General features: G+C 35.8%; 1 protein-coding gene across 6 annotated transcripts in view; it reads right to left on the bottom strand.

Annotated features, from left to right (window-relative positions):
* The window catches only part of RB1CC1 (RB1 inducible coiled-coil 1), a 105,355-nt gene that overhangs the window by 41,304 nt on the left and 40,584 nt on the right, over positions 1–23,467 (bottom strand). For all 6 annotated transcript variants that reach the window (XM_077166747.1, XM_077166749.1, XM_077166746.1 and 3 more), the window contains 3 exons: positions 15,376–15,578; positions 14,509–14,935; positions 11,960–12,130 (listed from right to left, as the gene is read on the bottom strand). In XM_077166747.1, coding sequence (XP_077022862.1) covers positions 11,960–12,130; positions 14,509–14,935; positions 15,376–15,578 — 801 coding nt within the window. The remainder of the gene's footprint in view (positions 1–11,959; positions 12,131–14,508; positions 14,936–15,375; positions 15,579–23,467) is intronic.

Here is a 23,467-nt window from a genome sequence, read left to right on the forward strand (position 1 = left end):
TAATTACTAAAAGAGAAAAACTGCCAACCAAGACTTCTCTATCCAGCAAAATTGTCCTTCAAAAATGAGGGAGAAATTAAAACATTTTCAGACAAAAAGTCACTGAGACAATTTGTGACCATGAGACCAGCTCTGCAAGAAATACTAAAGGGAGCACTAGAGTCAGATATGAAAAGACAGAAGAGAGAGGTATGGAGAAGAGTGTAGAAAGAAGGAAAATCAGATATGATACATATAATAAAAAAGGCAAAATGGAGAGGAAAGTATTACCAAACAGTAATAACACTAAATGTTAATGGACTGAATTTCCCAATCAAAAGACATAGAATGGCAGAATGGATTAAAAAACAGGATCCTTCTATATGCTGTCTACAGGAAACACATCTTAGACCCAAAGATAAACATAGGTTGAAAGTGAAAGGTTGGGAAAAGATATTTCATGCAAATAACAACCAGAAAAGAGCAGGAGTAGCTATACTAATATCCAACAAATTAGACTTCAAATGTAAAACAGTTAAAAGAGACAAAGAAGGATACTATCTACTAATAAAAGGAACAATTAAACAAGAAGACATAACAATCATAAATATTTATGCACCGAATCAGAATGCCCCAAAATACGTGAGGAATACAATGCAATCACTGAAAAGGGAAATAGACACATCTACCATAATAGTTGGAGACTTCAATTCGCCACTCTCATCAATGGACAGAACATCTAGACAGAGGATCAATAAAGAAACAGAGAATTTGAATATTACAATAAATGAACTAGACTTTAACAGACATTTATAGGACATTACACCCCACAACAGCAGGATACACCTTTTTCTCAAGTGCTCATGGATCATTCTCAAAGATAGACCATATGCTGGGTCACAAAGCAAGTCTCAACAAATTTAAAAAGATTGAAATCATACACAACACTTTCTTGGATCATAAAGGAATGAAGTTGGAAATCAATAATAGGCAGAGTGCCAGAAAATTCACAAATATGTGGAGGCTCAACAACACACTCTTAAACAAAGAGTGGGTCAAGGAAGAAATTGCAAGAGAAATTAGTAAATATCTCGAGGCGAATGAAAATGAAAACACAACATATCAAAACCTATGGGACGCAGCAAAGGCAGTGCTAACAGGGAAATTTATTGCCCTAAATGCCTATATCAGTAAAGAAGAAAAGGCAAAAATTCAGGAATTAACTGTCTACTTGGAAGAACTGGAGTAAGAACAGCAAACTAACCCTAAAGCAAGCAAAAGGAAAGAAATAACAAAGATTAGAGCAGAAATAAATGGAATTGAGAACATGAAAACAATAGAGAAAATCAAAAAGACCAGAAGTTGGTTCTATGAGAAAACCAACAAGATTGATGGGCCCTTAGCAAGACTGACAAAAAGAAGAGAGAGGACACAAACAAATAAGATCAGAAATGGAAGAGGAGACATAAACACTGACCTCACAGAAATAAAGGAGGTAATAACAGGATACTATGAACAACTTTACGCTAATAAATACAACAATGTGGATGAAATGGACAAGTTCCTAGAAAGGCATGAACAACCAACTTTGACTCAAGAAGAAATAGACGACCTCAACAAACCAATCACAAGTAAAGATACTGAATCAGTCATTCAAAAGCTTCCCCAAAAGAAAAGTCCAGGATCACATGGCTTCACATGTGAATTCTACCAAACATTCCAGAAAGAATTAGTACCAACTCTCCTCAAACTCTTCAAAAAAATCGAAGTGGAGGGAAAACTACCTAATTCATTCTATGAAGCCAACATCACCCTCATACCAAAACCAGGCAAAGATATTACAAAAAAAGAAAACTACAGACCAATCTCTCTAATGAATATAGATGCAAAAATCCTCAACAAAATTCTAGCAAATCGAATCCAGCAACACATTAAATGAATTATACATCATGACCAAGTAGGATTCATCCCAGGTATGCAAGGATGGTTCAACATAAGAAAATCAATTAATGTAACACAACATATCAACAAATCAAAGCAGAAAAATCACATGATCATCTCAATTGATGCAGAGAAGGCATCTGACAACATTCAACATCCTTTCCTGTTGAAAACACTTCAAAAGATAGGAATACAAGGGAACTTCCTTAAAATGATAGAGGGAATATATGAAAAACCCACAGCTAATATCATCCTCAATGGGGAAAAATTGAAAACTTTCCCCCTAAGATCAAGAACAAGACAAGGCTGTCCATTATCACCACTATTATTCAACATCGTGTTGGAGGTTCTAGCGAGAGCAATTAGACAAGAAAAAGAAATACAAGGCATCAAAATTGGAAAGGAAGAAGTAAAACTATCACTGTTTGCAGACGATATGAGACTATACGTCAAAAACCCGGAAAAATCCACAACAAAACTACTAGAGCTAATAAATAGTACAGCAAAGTAGCAAGTTACAAGATCAACATTCAAAAATCTGTAGCGTTTCTATACACTAGCAATGAACAAGCTGAGGGGGAAATCAAGAAACTAATTCCATTTACAATTGCAACTAAAAGAATAAAGTACTTAGGAATAAATTTAACTAAAAAGACAAAAGACCTATACAAAGAAAACTACAAAAAACTGTTAAAAGAAATCACAGAAGACCTAAATAGATGGAAGGGCATACCGTGTTCATGGATTGGAAGACTAAATATAGTTAAGATGTCAATCCTTCCTAAACTGATTTACAGATTCAATGCAATACCAATCAAAATCCCAACAACTTATTTTTCAGAAATAGAAAAACCAATAAGCAAATTTATCTGGAAGAGCAGGGTGCCCCGAATTGCTAAAAGTATCTTGAGGAAAAAAAACGAAGCTGGAGGTCTCACGCTGCTGGACTTTAAGGCATATTATGAAGCCACAGTGGTCAAAACAGCATGGTATTGGCATAAAGATAGATATATCGACCAATGGAATCAAATAGAGTGCTCAGATATAGACCCTCTCATCTATGGACATTTGATCTTTGATAAGGCAGTCAAGCAAATTCACCTGGGACAGAACAGTTTCTTCAATAAATGGTGCCTAGAGAACTGGATATCCATATGCAAAAGAATGAAAGAAGACCCATCTCTCACACCCTATCAAAAGTTAACTCAAAATGGATCAAAGATCTAAACATTAGGTCTAAGACCATAAAACAGTTAGAGGAAAATGTAGGGAGATATCTTATGAAACTTACAATTGGAGGCGGTTTTATGGACCTTAAACCTAAAGCAAGAGCACTGAAGAAAGAAAGAAATAAATGGGAGCTCCTCAAAATTAAACACTTTTGTGCATCAAAGAACTTCATCAAGAAAGTAGAAAGACAGCTTACACAATGGGAGACAATATTTGGAAACGACATATCAGATAAAGGTCTAGTATCCAGAACTTATAAAGAGATTGTTCAACTCAACAACAAAAAGTCAGCCAACCCAATTACAAAATGGGAAAAAAACTTGGACACCTATCAGAAGAGGAAATATAAATGGCCAAAAGGCACATGAAGAGATGCTCAATGTCCCTGGCCATTAAAGAAATGCAAATCAAAACCACAGAGGACTTCCTGGAAGATGGCGGCTTAGTAAGACTCGCGGATCTTAGTTTCTTCTCCAGGACACCTACTAGGGGAGTAGAAACGATACAGTAAGCGCCCAAAGCCACAACAGAGATAAAAAAGACAGCGTACCCCATCCTGGAACGGCTGGCTGGCTGAGAGAAGCAGCTCGGGTGAGATCGCCGAGGCGCGCGGGCCTTACCGGGCGGGGTGGCAAGCGGCCGGAGTTACTCCCTTCCCCCTTCCCGGGCCGGCTGGGAGAATTGGAGAGGCGGTCCCCTGAAACCAAGGCGGCTGGCGCCCACACCACGCACAGCCCCCGGACCAACTGAGAGAATTGGATCGGAAACCCCCAGGCCGCGGAGAACGGTGACGGGTGGGGGAGGCCCCTTCCAAACCCGTGACTCCCGGGGAACGTGCACTCTCTCGGGCGGGCCGCTGCCGCTGGCGCCCTCCCGCCACGCTTGTTGCCCAGGGCCAACTAGGAAATTCGGACGGGCTCTTTCCCTGGCTGCGGCGACCAGCAACCCTCCCTGCGTTCGGACCCCAGGCCGGCTCAAGCCGCTTCGGCTAGCGAACCCCCAGGACGGCGAGAGTTTTCCAAAGTTTAAGGTCCCACAGCACCTTTTACTGGTGGGACACGCAGACAAATGTGTGCCACGAGCGCCACCTACTGGGCAGGATAAGAAAAACAGAACCCAGAGATTTCACAGAAAAATCTTCCAAACTTTTGGATCCAATACCCAGGGAAATCTGTCTAAATGCGCAGACGCCAACAGAAGATAACGGATCACACTCAAATAATTGAAAATATGGCCCAGTCAAAGGAACAAACCAATAGTTCAAATGAGATACAGGAGCTGAGACAACTAATGCTAAATATACGAACAGAAATGGAAAACCTCTTCAAAAACGAAATCGATAAATTGAGGGAGGACATGAAGAAGACATGGGCTGAACATAAAGAAGAAATAGAAAAACTGAAAAAGCAAATCACAGAACTTATGGAAGTGAAGGACAAAGTAGAAAAGATAGAAAAAACAATGGATACCTACAATGATAGATTCAAAGAGACAGAAGATAGAATTAGTGATTTGGAGGATGGAACATCTGAATTCCAAAAACAAACAGAAACTATCGGGAAAAGAATGGAAAAATTTGAACAGGGTATCAGGGAACTCAAGGACAATATGAACCGCACAAATATACGTGTTGTGGGTGTCCCAGAAGGAGAAGAGAAGGGAAAAGGAGGAGAAAAACTAATGGAAGAAATTTTCACTGAAAATTTCCCAACTCTTATGAAAGATCTAAAATTACAGATCCAAGAAGTGCAGCGCACCCCAAAGAGATTAGACCCAAATAGGCGTTCTCCAAGACACTTACTAGTTAGAATGTCAGAGGTCAAAGAGAAAGAGAGGATCTTGAAAGCAGCAAGAGAAAAACAATCCATCACATACAAGGGAAACCCAATAAGACTATGTGTAGATTTCTCAGCAGAAACCATGGAGGCTAGAAGACAGTGGGATGATATATTTAAATTACTAAAAGAGAAAAACTGCCAACCAAGACTCCTATATCCAGCAAAATTGTCCTTCAAAAATGAGGGAGAAATTAAAACATTCTCAGACAAAAAGTCACTGAGAAAATTTGTGACCAAGAGAACAGCTCTGCAAGAAATACTAAAGGGAGCACTAGAGTCAGAACCAAAAAGACAGAAGAGAGAGGTACGGACAAGAGTGTAGAAAGAAGGGAAGTCAGATATGATATATATATAATACAAAAGGCAAAATGGCAGAGGAAAATATTATCCAAACAGTAATAACACTAAATGTTAATGGATTGAATTCCCCAATCAAATGACATAGATTGGCAGAACGGATTAAAAAACAGGATCCTTCTATATGCTGTCTACAGGAAACACATCTTAGACCCAAAGATAAACATAGGTTGAAAGTGAAAGGTTGGGAAAAGATATTTCATGCAAATAACAACCAGAAAATAGCAGGAGTGGCTATACTAATATCCAACAAGTTAGACTTCAAATGTAAAACAGTTAAAAGAGACAAAGAAGGACACTATATACTAATAAAAGGAACAATTAAACAAGAAGACATAACAATCATAAATATTTATGCACCGAACCAGAATGCCCCAAAATACGTGAGGAATACACTGCAAACACTGAAAAGGGAAATAGACACAAATACCATAATAGTTGGAGACTTCAATTTCCCACTCTCATCAATGGACAGAACATCTAGACAGAGGATCAATAAAGAAATAGAGAATCTGAATATTACTATAAATGAGCTAGACTTAACAGACATTTATAGGACATTACATCCCACAACAGCAGGATACACCTTTTTCTCAAGTGCTCATGGATCATTCTCAAAGATAGACCATATGCTGGGTCACAAAGCTAGTCTTAACAAATTTAAAAAGATTGAAATCATACACAACACTTTCTCGGATCATAAAGGAATGAAGTTGGAAATCAATAATAGGTGGAATGCCAGAAAATTCACAAATACCTGGAGGCTCAACAACACACTCTTAAACAATGAGTGGGTCAAAGAAGAAATTGCAAGAGAAATTAGTAAATACCTCGAGGCAAATGAAAATGAAAACACAACATATCAAAACTTATGGGATGCAGCAAAGGCAGTGCTAAGAGGGAAATTTATTGCCCTAAATGCCTATATCAGAAAAGAAGAAAAGGCAAAAATGCAGGAATTAACTGTTCAATTGGAAGAACTGGAGAAAGAACAGCAAACTAATCCCAAAGCAAGCAAAAGGAAAGAAATAACAAAGATCAGAGCAGAAATAAATGAAATTGAAAATATGAAAACAGTAGAGAAAATCAATAAGACCAGAAGTTGGTTCTATGAGAAAATCAATAAGATTGATGGGCCCCTATCAAGATTGACAAAAAGAAGAAGAGAGAGTATGCAAATAAATAAGATCAGAAATGGAAGAGGAGACATAACTACTGACCTCACAGAAATAAAGGAGGTAATAACAGGATACTATGAACAACTTTACGCTAATAAATACAACAATTTAGAGGAAATGGACGGGTTCCTGGAAAGACATGAACAACCAACTTTGACTCAAGAAAACATAGATGACCTCAACAAACCAATCACAAGTAAAGAAATTGAATTAGTCATTCAAAAGCTTCCTAAAAAGAAAAGTCCAGGACCAGATGGCTTCACATGTGAATTCTACCAAACGTTTCAGAAAGAATTAGTACCAATTCTCTTCAAACTCTTCAAAAAAATCGAAGTGGAGGGAAAACTACCTAATTCATTCTATGAAGCCAACATCACCCTCATACCAAAACCAGGCAAAGATATTACAAAAAAAGAAAACTACAGACCAATCTCTCTAATGAATATAGATGCAAAAATCCTCAACAAAATTCTAGCAAATCGAATCCAGCAACACATTAAATGAATTATACATCATGACCAAGTAGGATTCATCCCAGGTATGCAAGGATGGTTCAACATAAGAAAATCAATTAATGTAACACAACATATCAACAAATCAAAGCAGAAAAATCACATGATCATCTCAATTGATGCAGAGAAGGCATCTGACAACATTCAACATCCTTTCCTGTTGAAAACACTTCAAAAGATAGGAATACAAGGGAACTTCCTTAAAATGATAGAGGGAATATATGAAAAACCCACAGCTAATATCATCCTCAATGGGGAAAAATTGAAAACTTTCCCCCTAAGATCAGGAACAAGACAAGGATGTCCACTATCACCACTATTATTCAACATTGTGTTGGAGGTTCTAGCCAGAGCAATTAGACAAGAAAAAGAAATACAAGGCATCAAAATTGGAAAGGAAGAAGTAAAACTATCACTGTTTGCAGACGATATGATACTATACGTCGAAAACCCGGAAAAATCCACAACAAAACTCCTAGAGCTAATAAATCAGTACAGCAAAGTAGCAAGTTACAAGATCAACATTAAAAAATCTGTAGCATTTCTATACACTAGTAATGAACAAGCTGAGGGGGAAATCAAGAAACGAATCCCATTTACAATTGCAACTAAAAGAATAAAATACCTAGGAATAAATTTAACTAAAGAGACAAAAAACCTATATAAAGAAAACTACAAAAAACTGCTAAAAGAAATCACAGAAGACCTAAATAGATGGAAGGGCATACCGTGTTCATGGATTGGAAGACTAAATATAGTTAAGATGTCAATCCTACCTAAATTGATTTACAGATTCAATGCAATACCAATCAAAATCCCAACAACTTATTTTTCAGAAATAGAAAAACCAATAAGCAAATTTATCTGGAAGGGCAGGGTGCCCCGAATTGCTAAAAACATCTTGAGGAAAAAAAAACGAAGCTGGAGGTCTCGCGCTGCCTGACTTTAAGGCATATTATGAAGCCACAGTGGTCAAAACAGCATGGTATTGGCATAAAGATAGATATATCGACCAATGGAATCGAATAGAGTGCTCAGATATAGACCCTCTCATCTACGGACATTTGATCTTTGATAAGGCAGTCAAGCCAACTCACCTGGGACAGAGCAGTCTCTTCAATAAATGGTGCCTAGAGAACTGGATATCCATATGCAAAAGAATGAAAGAAGACCCATCTCTCACACCCTATACAAAAGTTAATTCAAAATGGATCAAAGATCTAAACATTAGGTCTGAGACCATAAAACAGTTAGAGGAAAATGTTGGGAGTTATCTTATGGATCTTACAACTGGAGGCGGTTTTATGGACCTTAAACCTAAAGCAAGAGCACTGAAGAAGGAAATAAATAAATGGGAACCCCTCAAAATTAAACACTTTTGTGCATCAAAGAACTTCATCAAGAAAGTAGAAAGACAGCCTTCACAATGGGAGACAATATTTGGAAATGATATATCAGATAAAGGTCTAGTATCCAGAATTTATAAAGAGATTGTTCATCTCAACAACAAAAAGACAGCCAACCCAATTACAAAATGGGAAAAAGACTTGAACAGACACCTCTCAGAAGAGGAAATACGGATGGCCAAGAGGCACATGAAGGGATGCTCAATGTCCCTGGCCATTAGAGAAATGCAAATCAAAACCACAATGAGATATCATCTCACACCCACCAGAATGGCCATTATCAACAAAACAGAAAATGACAAGTGCTGGAGAGGATGCGGAGAAAGAGGCACACTTATCCACTGTTGGTGGGAATGTCAAAGGGTGCAACCACTGTGGAAGGCAGTTTGGCGGTTCCTGAAAAAGCTGAATATAGAATTGCCATACGACCCAGCAATACCATTGCTAGGTGTCTACTCAAAGGACTTAAGGGCAAAGACACAAACGGACATTTGCACACCAATGTTTATAGCAGCATTATTTACAATTGCAAAGAGATGGAAACAGCCAAAATCTCCATCAACAGAAGAGTGGCTAAACAAACTGTGGTATATACATACGATGGAATATTATGCAGCTTTAAGACAAGATAAACTTATGAACCATGTAATAACATGGATGGACCTAGAGAATATTATGCTGAGTGAATCCAGCCAAAAACTAAAGGACAAATACTGTATGGTCCCACTGATGTGAACGGACATTCGAGAATAAACTTGAAATATGTCATTGGTAACAGAGTTCAGCAGGAGTTAGAAACAGGGTAAGACAATGGGTAATTGAAGCTGAAGGGATACAGACTGTGCAACAGGACTAGATACAAAAACTCAAAAATGGACAGCACAATAATACCTAATTGTAAAGTAATCATGTCAAAACACTGAATGAAGCTGCATCTGAGCTATAGGTTTTTGTTTTGTTTTGTTTTGATTTTACTATTATTACTTTTATTTTTTTCTCTATATTAACATTCTATATCTTTTTCGGTTATATTGCTAGTTCTTCTAAATCAATGCAAATGTACTAAGAAATGATGATCATGCATCTATGTGATGATGTTAAGAATTAATGATTGCATATGTAGAATGGTATGATCTCTAAATGTTGGGTTAATTTCTTTTTTTCCGTTAATTAAAAAAAAAAAAAAAAAAAAAAAAAAGAGAAGGGATAATTGGAGCTGAAGGGATACAGACTGTACAACGGGACTGGATATAAAAACTCAGAAATGGACAGCACAATACTACCCAATTGTAATGCAATTATGTTAAAACACTGAATGAAGCTGCATGTGAGGTATAGGTTTTTTGTTTTTGTTTTTTTTGTTTTTTTTTTCTTTCTATTATTGGTTTAATTCTTATTCTGTTGTCTTTTTATTTCTTTTTCTAAATCGATGCAAATGTACTAAGAAATGATGAATATGCAACTATGTGATGTTATTAAGAATTACTGATTGTACATGTAGATTGGAATGATTTCTAATTGTTTTGTTAATTCTTTTTTTAATTAATAAAAAAAAAAAAAGCCAACATTAAAAAAAAAAAAAAAACCACAATGAGATATCATCTCACACCCACCAGAATGGCCATTATCAACAAAACAGAAAATGACAAGTGCTGGAGAGGATGCGGAGAAAGAGGCACACTTATCCACTGTTGGTGGGAATGTCAAAGGGTGCAACCACTGTGGAAGGCAGTTTGGCGGTTTCTCAAAAAGCTGAATATAGAATTGCCATACGACCCAGCAATACCATTGCTAGGTATCTACTCAAAGGACTTAAGGGCAAAGACACAAACGGACATTTGCACACCAATGTTTATAGCAGCATTATTTACAATTGCAAAGAGATGGAAACAGCCAAAATGTCCATCAACAGACGAGTGGCTAAACAAACTGTGGTATATACATGCGATGGAATATTATGCAGCTTTAAGACAGAATAAACTTATAAAGCATGTAATAACATGGATGGACCTAGAGAACATTATGCTGAGTGAGACTAGCCAAAAACTAAAGGACAAATACTGTATGGTCCCACTGATGTGAACCGACATTAGAGAATAAACTTGGAATATGTCATTGGTAACAGAGCCCATCGGGAGTTAGAAACAGAGTAAGATAATGATAATTGGAGCTGAAGGGATACAGACTGTGCAACAGGACTAGATACAAAGACTCAAAAATGGACAGCACAATACTACCTAATTGTAATGTAATTATGTTAAAACACTGAATGAAGCTGCATCTGAGCTATAGTTTTTTTATATATTTTTTTGTATTTTTTATTTTTATTTTTTTCTCTATATTATCATTTTATTTCTTTTTCTGTTGTCTTGCTATTTCGTTTTCTAAATCGATGCAAATGTACTAAGAAATGATGATCATACATTTATGTGATATTAAGAATTACTGATTGCATATGTAGAATGGAATGATTTTTAAATGTTGTGTTAGTTAATTTTTTTTTAATTAATAAAAAAATAAAAAATAAAAAAATAAAATAAAATAATTCAGCTATAGTGACGTGAGAATAACAGCTATGTATGGGGAAGGAGGAGAAAGTACGATTCGGAGGCATGAGGGGATACTGTGGGGCTAGCAGTGTTCTATTTTTTAATGTGGGTTGCTGGTACACTCAGCAAAACATATTTATGTTTTGTGTACCTCTCTGCATGACTACTGTATTTTTATGAAAGAAAATCAAACCATATCTTGAAAACATTTCCAAGACAGCAATATATAGATATTTCGTTTTAGGCTGTTTTCCCATAGTCCTTGTTAGTGGGGGGGGAGGACAGAGCACTTACAAAGAAAGTAATTCACTAGTGTGGGGGGAAAAAAACCTCAAAATTTATAACCCTTCACCATTTCATCACCTTCCTTTGGTTAGGTTCCCTGTTAAACTCCACTCTGATCAAAAGAGTTCTAGAACTCTCAGAAATTAGACCTGAACCTAAAAAATTTTTCAAGATTTCATAATTTCTTTCTGTTCCCTACAACTTTTTTTTTTGAAGGCAGAAGATACTCAAACGTTTATAACAATGACTAAATCTATTACATCAAAATGTTTTGGTGGCAACATATTAAAAATGCCTCACAGAGAGCAAAGAATTCTAACAGAAATACAATTTTGATAACTGAGAACCACATTAAAAGCCACCCCTCACCCCAAATCACAACTTTGATCCCTTCATAGTTTTCCCCAGCTGCAGTTAGCATTTTCACATTTATCTTTCAGTTTTCATTCAAAGTAGTCAGTCTCAGTCCACTCATGTTTTTACTCAGTGGTTCTACAAGTACTCCAAACCTTATCAATAGGAACATGGCTTTCTGCTTTATTACATGGAAACACTAATATTGCAATGACAATATTCAAGGATGAGGGGAAAACATGGTGAAGACAAAATGAATACTGTATATAAAATCTTTTTGGAAAAATTGGAAATTTCTTTTCTTGAAAGGAAAAGACTGCACCGAAGTACCTGAGCAAGTTCTTTTTGTTCATTTACCAGCCGGCTGCAGCTAGCAATCATCTGGTCCAGGGCATAGAGCCTATCTTCAAGCCCTTTAATGGCTTTCATATTCTGATTATCAAGTTTGGCAATAGTTTGACGGCATTCTGCTAGAAATGGTCGAATAATCCTTGGATCAAGCTAATTGTAAAGGAAACATATGAACAAGATTTTCAGCAAATAGTTTAAATATATGCCACACAATTTTAGCATACAGCTTCACAGAAAATCTAAAGACAACAAAGAAAAAAAGCAAAAGCATGGGAACTGTAGAATACACTTTTGTAAGAAAGTCAAAAACAGGATAATCATGTAAGTAAAAGGAAATTATCATTGCAGAATACTATGGAATACTGTTCCAGAAATTAACACTAATGAATTCTCAATATTTTCTGGTTTTTATAAAATAAAGCAGAGTAAATGTTCAAAACAAAGTAATTCCTTTAATAAGCTGATACTGCACTGAAACTTACTAACATCTTTAGCCAAACTTAGCTTTCTTCTTGAATCAGAGTAACTCCTTTATTCTGAATCTCTCCTCAAGTACACTTTCATACTCGTCAATGTTTTTTGTTCACTGACTTTAATTCTTCATATTTGCTTGAGTTCATGGAACCCAAAGATTTCTCTCAACACTACTCTCTTCCCTTGAAAGAATCATTTACACTGACTGCCTTTTTGCTTACACTCCCCCAAAAATTGCTCTGCTAAGATTCCTAATGACCTTGTTTCCCTTTAGGCTTGTGTACATTTAGCACTGCAGATAATGTTTTACTAACTCCAGAGACTTGGGGGCATTCCCTCTACAGGTTCTTCTAGGTTAAAAGTTCTTTGACAGTATCCTTTTCTGACTCCTCTCCCCCGTCTGGTCCTTAAATATGGGTGATTCAGAAGGATTTTGTCCTTAGCCCATTTTCAGTATTCAGCATTCCACAGAACTTCTGTTAAGTAACTGCTAAACCTATTTCAATCCCTGATCTTTCTCACAAATTCCCAATGTGTGCTTCTGATTCTTTGCTAGTATCTCCAATGTCAACACTGTTGACATGATTATGGTTGTTTCCTGATAAAACCCCCCAGCTAGTATCCTCCTGCCCACAAACCACATCAAATAAACTTAAATACAGTAAAGGTTTCAGTGGTGTGATACCAGTTGATCTTTCCAGACCTTTTTAAACTGATCTTCTTTTTTCAATTTAATCACCTCTTACTTCCAAGACAAACTGTATTTCTCTACCTATGGTCTTTGTTCATATTGTTTGTACAGCCTAGGTCTTTAAGCCCATAAATATCACCTCCTTCATGATGCTTTTTTTTGACCTCTATAGTTAAAAGACTGTGACTTATTTTATGCACAGTATCTCGTAAACAGAGTACAACCAAGCAGTTAAGACTGGAATATTCTATTGTTTTTATCAAGAATCAATTTAACAGAGCCATTTATTTAAATACAGACAGCCCTAGTTTTGTGCAATACTGTAGTAACTGAAATTCATATATATGTGAATACTTCTTCAATTCTGGTTCAATAAATCATTAGGGTAGTAGGGGCTGAAAAAGATGACTAAAACTGGTTCCGTTTGGACAAAATTACAACAATACATAAACTTAACACAGCAACGATTAAAGGAAATAAAACAAACTAAAAACAAGGACTGGCCCTTAATTATGATTTCATAATTTATTGAACATGTAACTCAAACTGCACTGACCAACACGAAAAATTACTGTGATTCACTGAATACAGTTTTCATAATTTGACTTCCTAAAATCTTTTTCTACTTAAAATTTTGATTCAGTTTATCCACAGGTAAGGAAAATTTCCTGAATAAAATGTTTAAAGAAATTTTTAAGATTATACATTTTAAACCACAGAATTAAAATACTGATAATTAATTAGCAAGTTTTCAATGATAAAACAGTTACTGCTACACTAATTTTCACTAATGGTTCTTTAACACCTATAAAGGCTGGGATTATTGTTACCTTAGAGGAGAGGACACTGTAAGTTTCCTATCCTCTTCATTCTTCCCATCCCACTTCAAAGCCCACCCCAACTGCACAGAGGAAACAACTTTCCCAACAAGACCACATTTCCTGAAATAAATACTAAGATAATATGAAAAAAAATTAGGCTAATATTAATCTGAACAGTTTTGAAATGAGTTAAATACACCTTACCATTTATTAACTGTCAGAAATATAAATCAGTTTGATATAAACCAAAATTCTACCGCCACCAGAATAATCACTGCTTGAATGCATGCTTCAAGGCTGGGTATCACTCTAGAAATTTTACTCATACTACTTAAAATAATCTTCACAAATTTAGGACGAATTAAAAATAATGGTGTATATTAAATAATCCAAAGTCACATAGACAAGAACTTTTATTCCAAGGTTCATTATTCCCATTATAACATTTTTTATAAGCCCCATTCTCTCATTGTAAAATATTAAATAATTTAATTTCAAGTAGTTAACATGTGACATCATAAATAAAAAATTCCCTTACTTACCCGGCTCATAGAATCAAAGCATTTCCTGACCAAAGATTCCACATCATTAGGTCTATCTTGAACATTTATCCAGTCTAACAAAGAAACATTGAAAAAAGGCTGATCACCCTCTTTAGCATCTACTGAAGTTTCCTCATGCTGGACAGTACTTTGACAAGACTCCCTAATTTCTTTGCCACTTTCAGCATCGGTCGTATCTGAGGTTAAATTTTCCACTGACTTGTGAAATGAGGTTAACAATGATTTATTAGTTGTTCTAGGCATATCAGGAGAGAGCACCAGTTCAGCTGATCTTTTCATTTCAGCCTTTTCTGAGTCTTCATGCTCAGGCGAAGAATCGAGTCTTCCCAAACATTCCCTGTAACTATGCCTGGTTAGGCACTCCAACAGCGGAATCTTGGCCATTACTGAAACAGCAGTTCCTAAACTTAAAATACAAAAGTTCTGTCAGTAAAACAAAAGACCACTCTAAAGAAATCCCATGACTTCACACTCAAATCTTACCATCTATTACTTTACACTAATTGTTATTTATAAAGAAGTCTATGAGGGGTTCTCTATGCAATAGCAATTAGCTGGTTTAGCAGACAGACAGAAGAAGGGCAAGAAAAAGGCAAAAAAAATTTTGGTTTGGATAACTATTTCCAAAGTATCTTGAGCTTTTTAGGTAAAGTAAAGGAGACTAGAAATAGAAATGTGGGAGACTCGTGGCAAATAAAATTTTAAATCTATAAAGCACTATTTTAGAAGTCTCTAAAATTAAACCTCAATTATAAAATATATATGGACTCTGAGAAACAAAATGACAGTGATTAAAACAACAAATTTCGAAGGTATTTCATTCTCTATTTTTAATGGCAAACATACTGAGTAAGTTTTAACTTGATGTCTTCTATCGAATGCAGATAATTTGAATAAATACTTTCAAACTTGAAAAGTAACTTTTGGTATGAATTTGAACAGTCCTCCAAATTGGCCATGATAGCAGCCCAGCCTTGGTGTTGAAGATGTTCATCATGAACCAGACCTTCACAAAATGAGCAAAGTTTCTTGGCAACTTCATACATTTCCTAGAGGGGAGAAAAGAAAAAGACAGTAAAAGAAAGCAGTAGTTTCCATGCACATATTTGCATATGTGCACATACATGTATGAGTGAGGGTTTTAAACTCAAAAAATGTTTCCTAAGCAATCTAGTTATCTTATTGTTTATTCATTTAAGAATCTAAAAATGCGCAATAGGATATGAACAGTGTGGTGTTCCTGATCAGGTATTCTAAGAGATTGTAAACAAGATTCCCAGAAGACATAGCCTCTGGTAAAGAGAACACTCAGGGTTCCAAGAATTTGACAAATGGCTAATGTAAACCATCATAAATGTCAATGTCCACTAAAGAGTTACCTAAGGCGGACAACTTATTAAAAAGCAATTTTTGTAGAAGATAAAAACTGAAAACTAAAGTACATTATCCACTTCTAGATTAACATAACTGTAATGTACTTTGTAAAGTAGTGAGACTTTTGAAACTATTTAATGTAAAACAATGACTACCTTCAGTCTGGGCTTTTGAAACACAGCTCCTACGAATAAAGTATAAAAATATTAATCAAATATAGTTTTTAAAATGTAATACAGATTTTTTAACTTCCAAATTTTATATTTGAAGCATTCCCCCACTCTTTACTGATTGATAAATTTAGGGGAAAAAGGGGTATCTCTCTTACTAAGATTATTTACACACATCTGTTTTAGCAGTGAACAGTTTTTTTTCCCACTTGGAACCCTGATACCAACAACAACAAAATAAAATTAACAAAAAAAACAGAAAACCTGCTTGACTGAAATGACTCCTTCTGGATCTCCACCCACCTCCTGGTCCTCCCTGCCCCCTACCAGCTCATATTGACTTGATGAGGGGTACTTCTGGGGAACCCTAGATGTGGATATAACAGAGACCAAGAACCCCCATTCTAATATGTTGGTTACAAGCACACAGTAAACACATTGGTCGGTGACTAACATATCCTATTAATTTCTTGATTTCTGTGGAAGTATATGTCCAGAAGTCCTTCCCAATCTCAAACTGTCACAACTCAATTTATGTTATGTAGCTATTGTTGACTCCTTTGTTTAACTGGCAGAAAAAAAAAAGGCAACGTAGTAGATATACGAATAAGAGAAAGCCACTATCACAAGGTTTAGCATACAGGGAAATAAAAGAGTTACATAACTTTGTTAACTGCTCTAAGACAAATATAAAAGTTAAAAGAGAGAAAAAAAAGGGAAGTAAAAGGCTTTCTGCAGACAACAGCCTGTAAAGAAAGTACTGAGGTATGAGGACAATATTGACAAAAAGCATTCCCAAAGGTTGTAACAGAATCAACTATGTGGCAAAAGCAAAAGAGTATAAAATACTGCTGGTCAGTAACAGAGTTTGGAAGAAAAAATGAAAGGAAGAAGGGTCAGACTGAAAGACCCTAAACATACCAAGGAGAAGGAAGAGCTGGACATTGTTCAAAAAACAAAGACTCCTGAAGTATTGTTTTCCATGGAAGAAAAGCTCATATGTATGCTTGGAGATGAGTAGTAATATTGGAAGCATATTATAGGGTAGAACAAGAAGTAGCTACATAAAATAATGTAAAATGATTATTTTCAAGCTGTTACAGGAGAGTTGTAAAAAGACTACTGCAAATGTAGTAACAGTTATCTAGCTATCTAGATATTAAAATAAACAAGGAACAAGTAATGGTAATGTCTACAGGGCAGGGCTATCAATAGAACAGCTGTCTTTAATGCCATTAAAAAGTAACTCATCAGCCAATAAGTATATGAGAAAATGTGAAACATCATTACCCACCAGGGAATTGCAAATTAAAATCACAATGAGAAGCCACTTCACAACCCACCCCACCAGAATGGCTATTATCAAAAAAACGAAAAAAAAGGACGTGAGGATGCAGGGAAAGAAGAATCCGAAAAAAAAAAAGAAAATTAGAAAGCCATGTACATTGCTGCTGCTGCTGCTGTTGATTATGAAAATGGTGCAGCCACTGTGAAAACCAACAAGGTAGTTCTTTGGGGTTAAGTATAAAATTGCCATATGACCTAACAACCCTACCACTAGTTATATATTCAAAGGAACTGAAAGCAAGTACTCCAACAGATATTTGTATAAGAATGTTCATGGCAGCAAATATTCAGAAAAGCCAAAAGGTGCAAGCAAAGAGTCCATCAACAAATTAATGGATAAGTAAAATGTGATATATACATATAGTGGAATACTTTTCAGCCATAAAAAGAATGAAGTTTTGATACATGCTACTATGCGGATGAAACTTGAAAACATCATGTTTAAATAAGCCTGGTGGAAAAGGATAAATACTATATGATTTCACTTATATGAAATATGTAAAATAAGAAATTCATAAAGACAGAAAGTACAAGTTAGCAGAGGCTAGAGGGAGAAGGGAATGAGAAGCTACTGTTTAATGCTTACGGAGCTTACCTGGGGTGATGAAAAAGTTTTGGTAATGGATGGTAGTGAATGGCAGCAAAATACTGGGAATATAATTAATACCGATGAAGAGTACACATGAAAGTGGTTAAAATGGGAAATTTTTACTGCATATGTTGTTACAAAAAAAAAAAAAATACACTAATTCCAAAAAAGCACCTATAGAATTATAAGGTAATTCTGTTTTCATACTTTTAAAAAAGTGATAACCCCAAAAGGACCTGAAACAAAGCTGTCTGGGTACATTTAAGTATGGATTTATGCATGCATGTGTGTATAAAAATAGAAAACATTTAAAATTTTTGTAGAGCTCCAATGGACTATTTAAATGCTTTTAAAAAGATACAAACCAAAATGCTCTTATAAAGGTTATAAAAACAGCTTTCCTTCACACCATTTCAAACTAATGTAATGAAAATATGAACTGATATTTCAGTACATGGTTTTGAAACAATATCCCAAATCATAACTGCCCCCCCACCCCCACCACAAGATCAGGATACAGAGATACAGACAAAATATAAAAGTACTTAAAGAAAGAAAAATGTGTGTGGGGGGGAATTTCTTAAATACACACAAGATACAGAACATAAGAAATTAAATTATCATGCAAAAATCATCATCACTGTTTTAAAATAACACTGTTAAAGAAATTAAACCCCAAGTATCTTTGTAATAGTCAGGGTTCATAAGGGAAATACATGTATGTCTTTTATATAAATATTATGAGATTTATTTTAGGAATTGGCTCACACAACTGTGGAAATGCACATATCCAAATTCTGTAGGGCAAAGATACATGCAGTGAAACTACGATGAAGGCTTTAGATAGATTCCCCAGGAGAAACTGGTTAGTGAAACAGAGATGGAAATTCTTCCTTCAGTTCAGAACTTCTCAGTTCCTTTCAGTGGTTCTGCATATATAAATTCTACAAAAATCCTGTTGGTTGTGTGTACAGTTCTCATGGATCTAAACCATAAGAAGGACTTTCCAAGATCCTTAGTATATAACTGCATTTCCAATCTCAACTTCCACTAAAATGACTGACAAGATCCATGTTCAGCTAAACCCTCACAGGAAGCCCTATTCTCAAGGATTCACTTTCTGGACATTCAAGGAAATCCCTGATAGAGTGGCTTCTGGCCCTTGTCTCAAACCACACTATCCAGATAGCTCAAAATTTTTCAAACTATTAATTTCAGATTTCTTTATGCTTAAGAGTCCAGTTTTCAACTTATTTCCTTCCCTTTGCATTTTACTACAAGCTGAAAGGAGAATCCAGGTCACACTTGCCACACTTAGCTTGGAAATCTTCTCAGTTAAATATCCAAATTCACTGCTTTTAAGTTCTGTCTTTCTTCTAACATTATAACTCAATTTTGCCAAGTTCTCCATCACTTTTAAATAAGGACTGCCTTTCTTCCACCTTCCAATAACACATTCATCATTTCCTTTTAAGGCCTCATCAGAAATAACTTCAGCATCCATATTTCTACCAACAGTCTCTTCAAAGCAATCCTGGCTTTTGCTATCATGAACCTCACAATTATTCCAGCCTCTACCCATCATTCAATTCCAAAGCTGTTTCCACATTTTTTTGGTATTTGCAATAGAAGCACCCTACTCTCCTGGTACCAAAATCTGTTTTGGTTTTCTTTGCTGCTTAAGCAAAAACCATGCAATGGGTTGGCTTAAACAATGGGAATTTATTAGCTAAGAAAAAGTTAATAAATAAGATTTTGAGGCTAGAAAAAAGCTAATCTGCTTATTAAGGACTCTGGTAATATGATTAAGACTCATCCTGACTGAGTTAGGTCACACCTGTTATTGTAAATAAGGTCCTACTTACAATGGGTTCACCTTCCACACTACCCCCACCCCACACAGGAATTTTCTGGGGAGCAAAGCTCCAAATCACCATATCTGAGATGGGGAAGAGGAACGCAGAATAGAAAGTTCACTTTCTCTGTATATATTTTCCTGTTACAAACATCATCATTATCACTGTCTTAAAATAATATTGTTAACATATGAATTGAGCCCAAAATATCCTTAAAGATGCCTTTGAGAACACAGGCCCCTCTTCATCCTCACTGGGAATCTGGCCTTGAATAAATTACTTAACCTCACTTGTCCCTGCTTCCTTCTTTTTAAGATAAAGGAGTAGTAGTTTTCGACGTGAGATGATGAAGTAAAGAAGTCTTTGCCTGCTCCTCCTCCCTGAAACCAACCAAATACAAAATAGAAAACAAGAAACTAAAACTCCATCTCAAAACGAGGAAACACCTATACCCACTCACTTCTACTACAATATATTTTGCATTAATCCTGCAAAGTACAAGAAAAGCATATCGACTACCTACTATTGCAGATTTCTGACAACAACAGTGAGACCTGAATTCTCCTTGTTTGGAAATCTACAGGAAGCATGAATGGCCTGTGCAAGCCTCTCTGAACCCTCCCAAGAATAGGAGTGGATAAAACTATGAAATCTGTCTCAATGACATACTTTCTAACTGAACTGCATAGAGGTCAGAAGAAAATCTGAGGATAAGTAGCCCTAGAGCTTATAAATTTTGTCTAAAGCAAGGGAAGAATAAACCATCTCTCCCTTTCTCCCTCACTCACACAACACTGCTTCTTGAAGGGCTCGACTATGAGCCCTTTCTGCTAGCCAGCTGACAACAAGGACTGTTGCACACCCTCACCAAACACTATCTTCTGGGAAGAAGTCACCTTATTCAAAGATGAGCAAGAATTTGAAAAGATGAAGCAATACAGAATCTCTGCTATATTGTTACTCTAAGGGGGGAGAAAGTAATAATAAGGGAAACCAAAGGCAAAAAGTTTTTCCCATGGATAAAATGGGAATTATGCCCAAATTCTCTCCTAAGAATTTAAAGAGCCCACTTTTTTGTTTAAAGATATAAAACAGCTGAAAGCAGAGATCCACTGGTTTAAAGACAATATTGGAAGAGGAAAAAACAAATCACTGAAATGAAGACCACACTGGATACAGTAAAAGGGAGAACAGATGGAAGGAGACACTGCTGGAAAAAAACTGGGGAATAAGTTACTCTTTAAAAATCAAACCAAATAAGATGTAAAAAACTAAGTTTTTAAGAGAAATTACAGAGCAAATGGCAAATAAAAGGTAGTGTTCCTGAAGACCAAAGAACTAAAAAGAAAATACTCAGAAAAACTGATGCTCAATTCCACTTTACTGAGATTAAAAAATATTTCAACTCCTAGTATGTGTATTTGCCACAACAGAGGTGCTAATTTGATTGTCCTAAAATTCAAGTTAAGGTCTGAAAAACTCAAGCTGTGAAAAGAACATGAATGGATTCTAAACTGTTCCTCATCCTTTTAAGTTCTCATGCCTAAAGCTAATATAAACTCATCATATGATATGTATAGTAAGTTATGAACCTCAAAAAAAAGAAAAGAAAGAAATGTAGACAATATGGTAAAAACATTAGGCAATGAACACCAAACCCACTTAGGCAGAGTCCAAAAGAAATATGGGCACTAATTATGTTTGCAGAAGACAATGTAAAGATTTTCAGCCATCACAATACAGAAATAATGAAATTACTAGAAGAGGTCTGGAAATAGAAGAGAGGAAGAATAGAGGAAGACATATTAATTTCTTCATGCTACAGCAGTCATAAAATCTTTGAAGGCAAAAAATGCAGAAATAACAATGTAAACACAATTAAAGATAAAATGGTAATCATTAAAAGAATTAAAATCCCACAGCTAACCAAACTTGGACAGTGGAGAAGGAAAGAAGGTGGGGAAGTAGTAGTGGTTTGTTTCTGTCATTGTTCAGAGTAGCAATAGATATCAGACAAAGAAAAAAGAAAGATTAAACGTAGTCAATGAAGATACCCATTAGAAGAACTCAGACTATAAACTTTTCAAAATATCTGAGGAACAAACCTAAAGCAAAAGTAGACAATATGAAGCATTACAAAGAAAAGAGATATTCAAAACAGAACAATAAGATGCTAGAAGTAACAAGCAACATGTATGTTATAAAAATGAAAATGAAAATGGAATAAATTCAAAGAAAAGAACTTGATAAAGTTTACCCAATTGAGATGTTTCAATTTCCATATCATGAAAACAATGCTCATGAAATACTAATGATAACTCAAGCAACAACAATATTAGCTACTCCAAAAACTAAAGATTTTTCTAATGACAAAGCAGTGACATAAATTAATATCCGTATGACAAAAATATTTTAGCACCTGGAGATTTAAAAATTCTTACCTTAGGGTCGATAAAGAAACCAAAACTGAAACTGCAGAACATAACATATCAGAACTTATTATACACAGTTACACTAGTCCTCAGAGGAAATGTTTATGGTCTTAAATATCTATTATATAAACAAATATATAAAATGTATGTGTTAAACATACTGTTTAAAGAAATGCTTCAGACCAGTACTGCTATGTGTCTCCTGTTCCTTCCTCCTTTACCTTACAACTGGAATAAATAAAGAAGAACTATAAACGAGTAGCTGTCCCTTCAGAACTGCATCTGAAGAACTTCATCCATATCTGCTCCTTTTTAAAATATCAAGATTCTGGATATCAAGCTGATGCCATAATGAGATGAGACTTTTGAAGATCTTAGGAGAGATCTTCAGCCAGTTACAAAAGGTGAAGAACTGAGACCCAGAGAACCAGAGACAGTGCTGACTAGGGCAGCCAAATGGAAGCCAGGAGCCCTCAGGAGCATGTGGATAGGAAGATCAGGACTAGAAACCTTCCCATCTGCCTTCCACCATGCTCTTTCTCTGTGTGTTCTATGCCACAGCCTGCTGCTGTGTTCCAAAGGTCTGCCTGAGCTATATCCCATAACCTTGGTTTCCACACTACACCTGCACAGCCCCAGAACCTGTACCCCATGCTCACAGGCACCAGTGAAGTGTCCTCAACTTGTGCCTATACCTACACTACAACGCATCACTGTGCCCTGTCCTGCACCCTGCTCCACATACATCCATTCCACAAACACAAAGCATTAGATGACTGAAGGAAATCAACACCCAAAGAAAACATATCAAGATATTTACATGCTATGAAGACAACAGAAAATTACTAAGTAAATCATAATGCAAACAGATATAGTGCAGTCTAATGACCAAATTAAAACACCAGAAGAGACAGACTTCAGAACACCGAATCAAAGATGTCATATACCTCTACTAAATAAAAATAAATGGGAACGCTAATGACATAAAGTAAATCAAGAAGATACTAGAACAGCATAAAGAGGAATGTGAAAGAATAAATACAAAAGCAGAAGATATCAGAGATGAAATATGTTGCAGACCATATCAAAAATATACTCGAGACACACAACAGATTTGAAGAGGCAGAAGAAAGAATAAGTGAACTACAGGACAAGACAACTGATTTTGAA

The sequence above is a fragment of the Tamandua tetradactyla genome, chromosome 6, assembly GCF_023851605.1.
Source record: "Tamandua tetradactyla isolate mTamTet1 chromosome 6, mTamTet1.pri, whole genome shotgun sequence".
Lineage (NCBI taxonomy): Eukaryota > Metazoa > Chordata > Mammalia > Pilosa > Myrmecophagidae > Tamandua > Tamandua tetradactyla.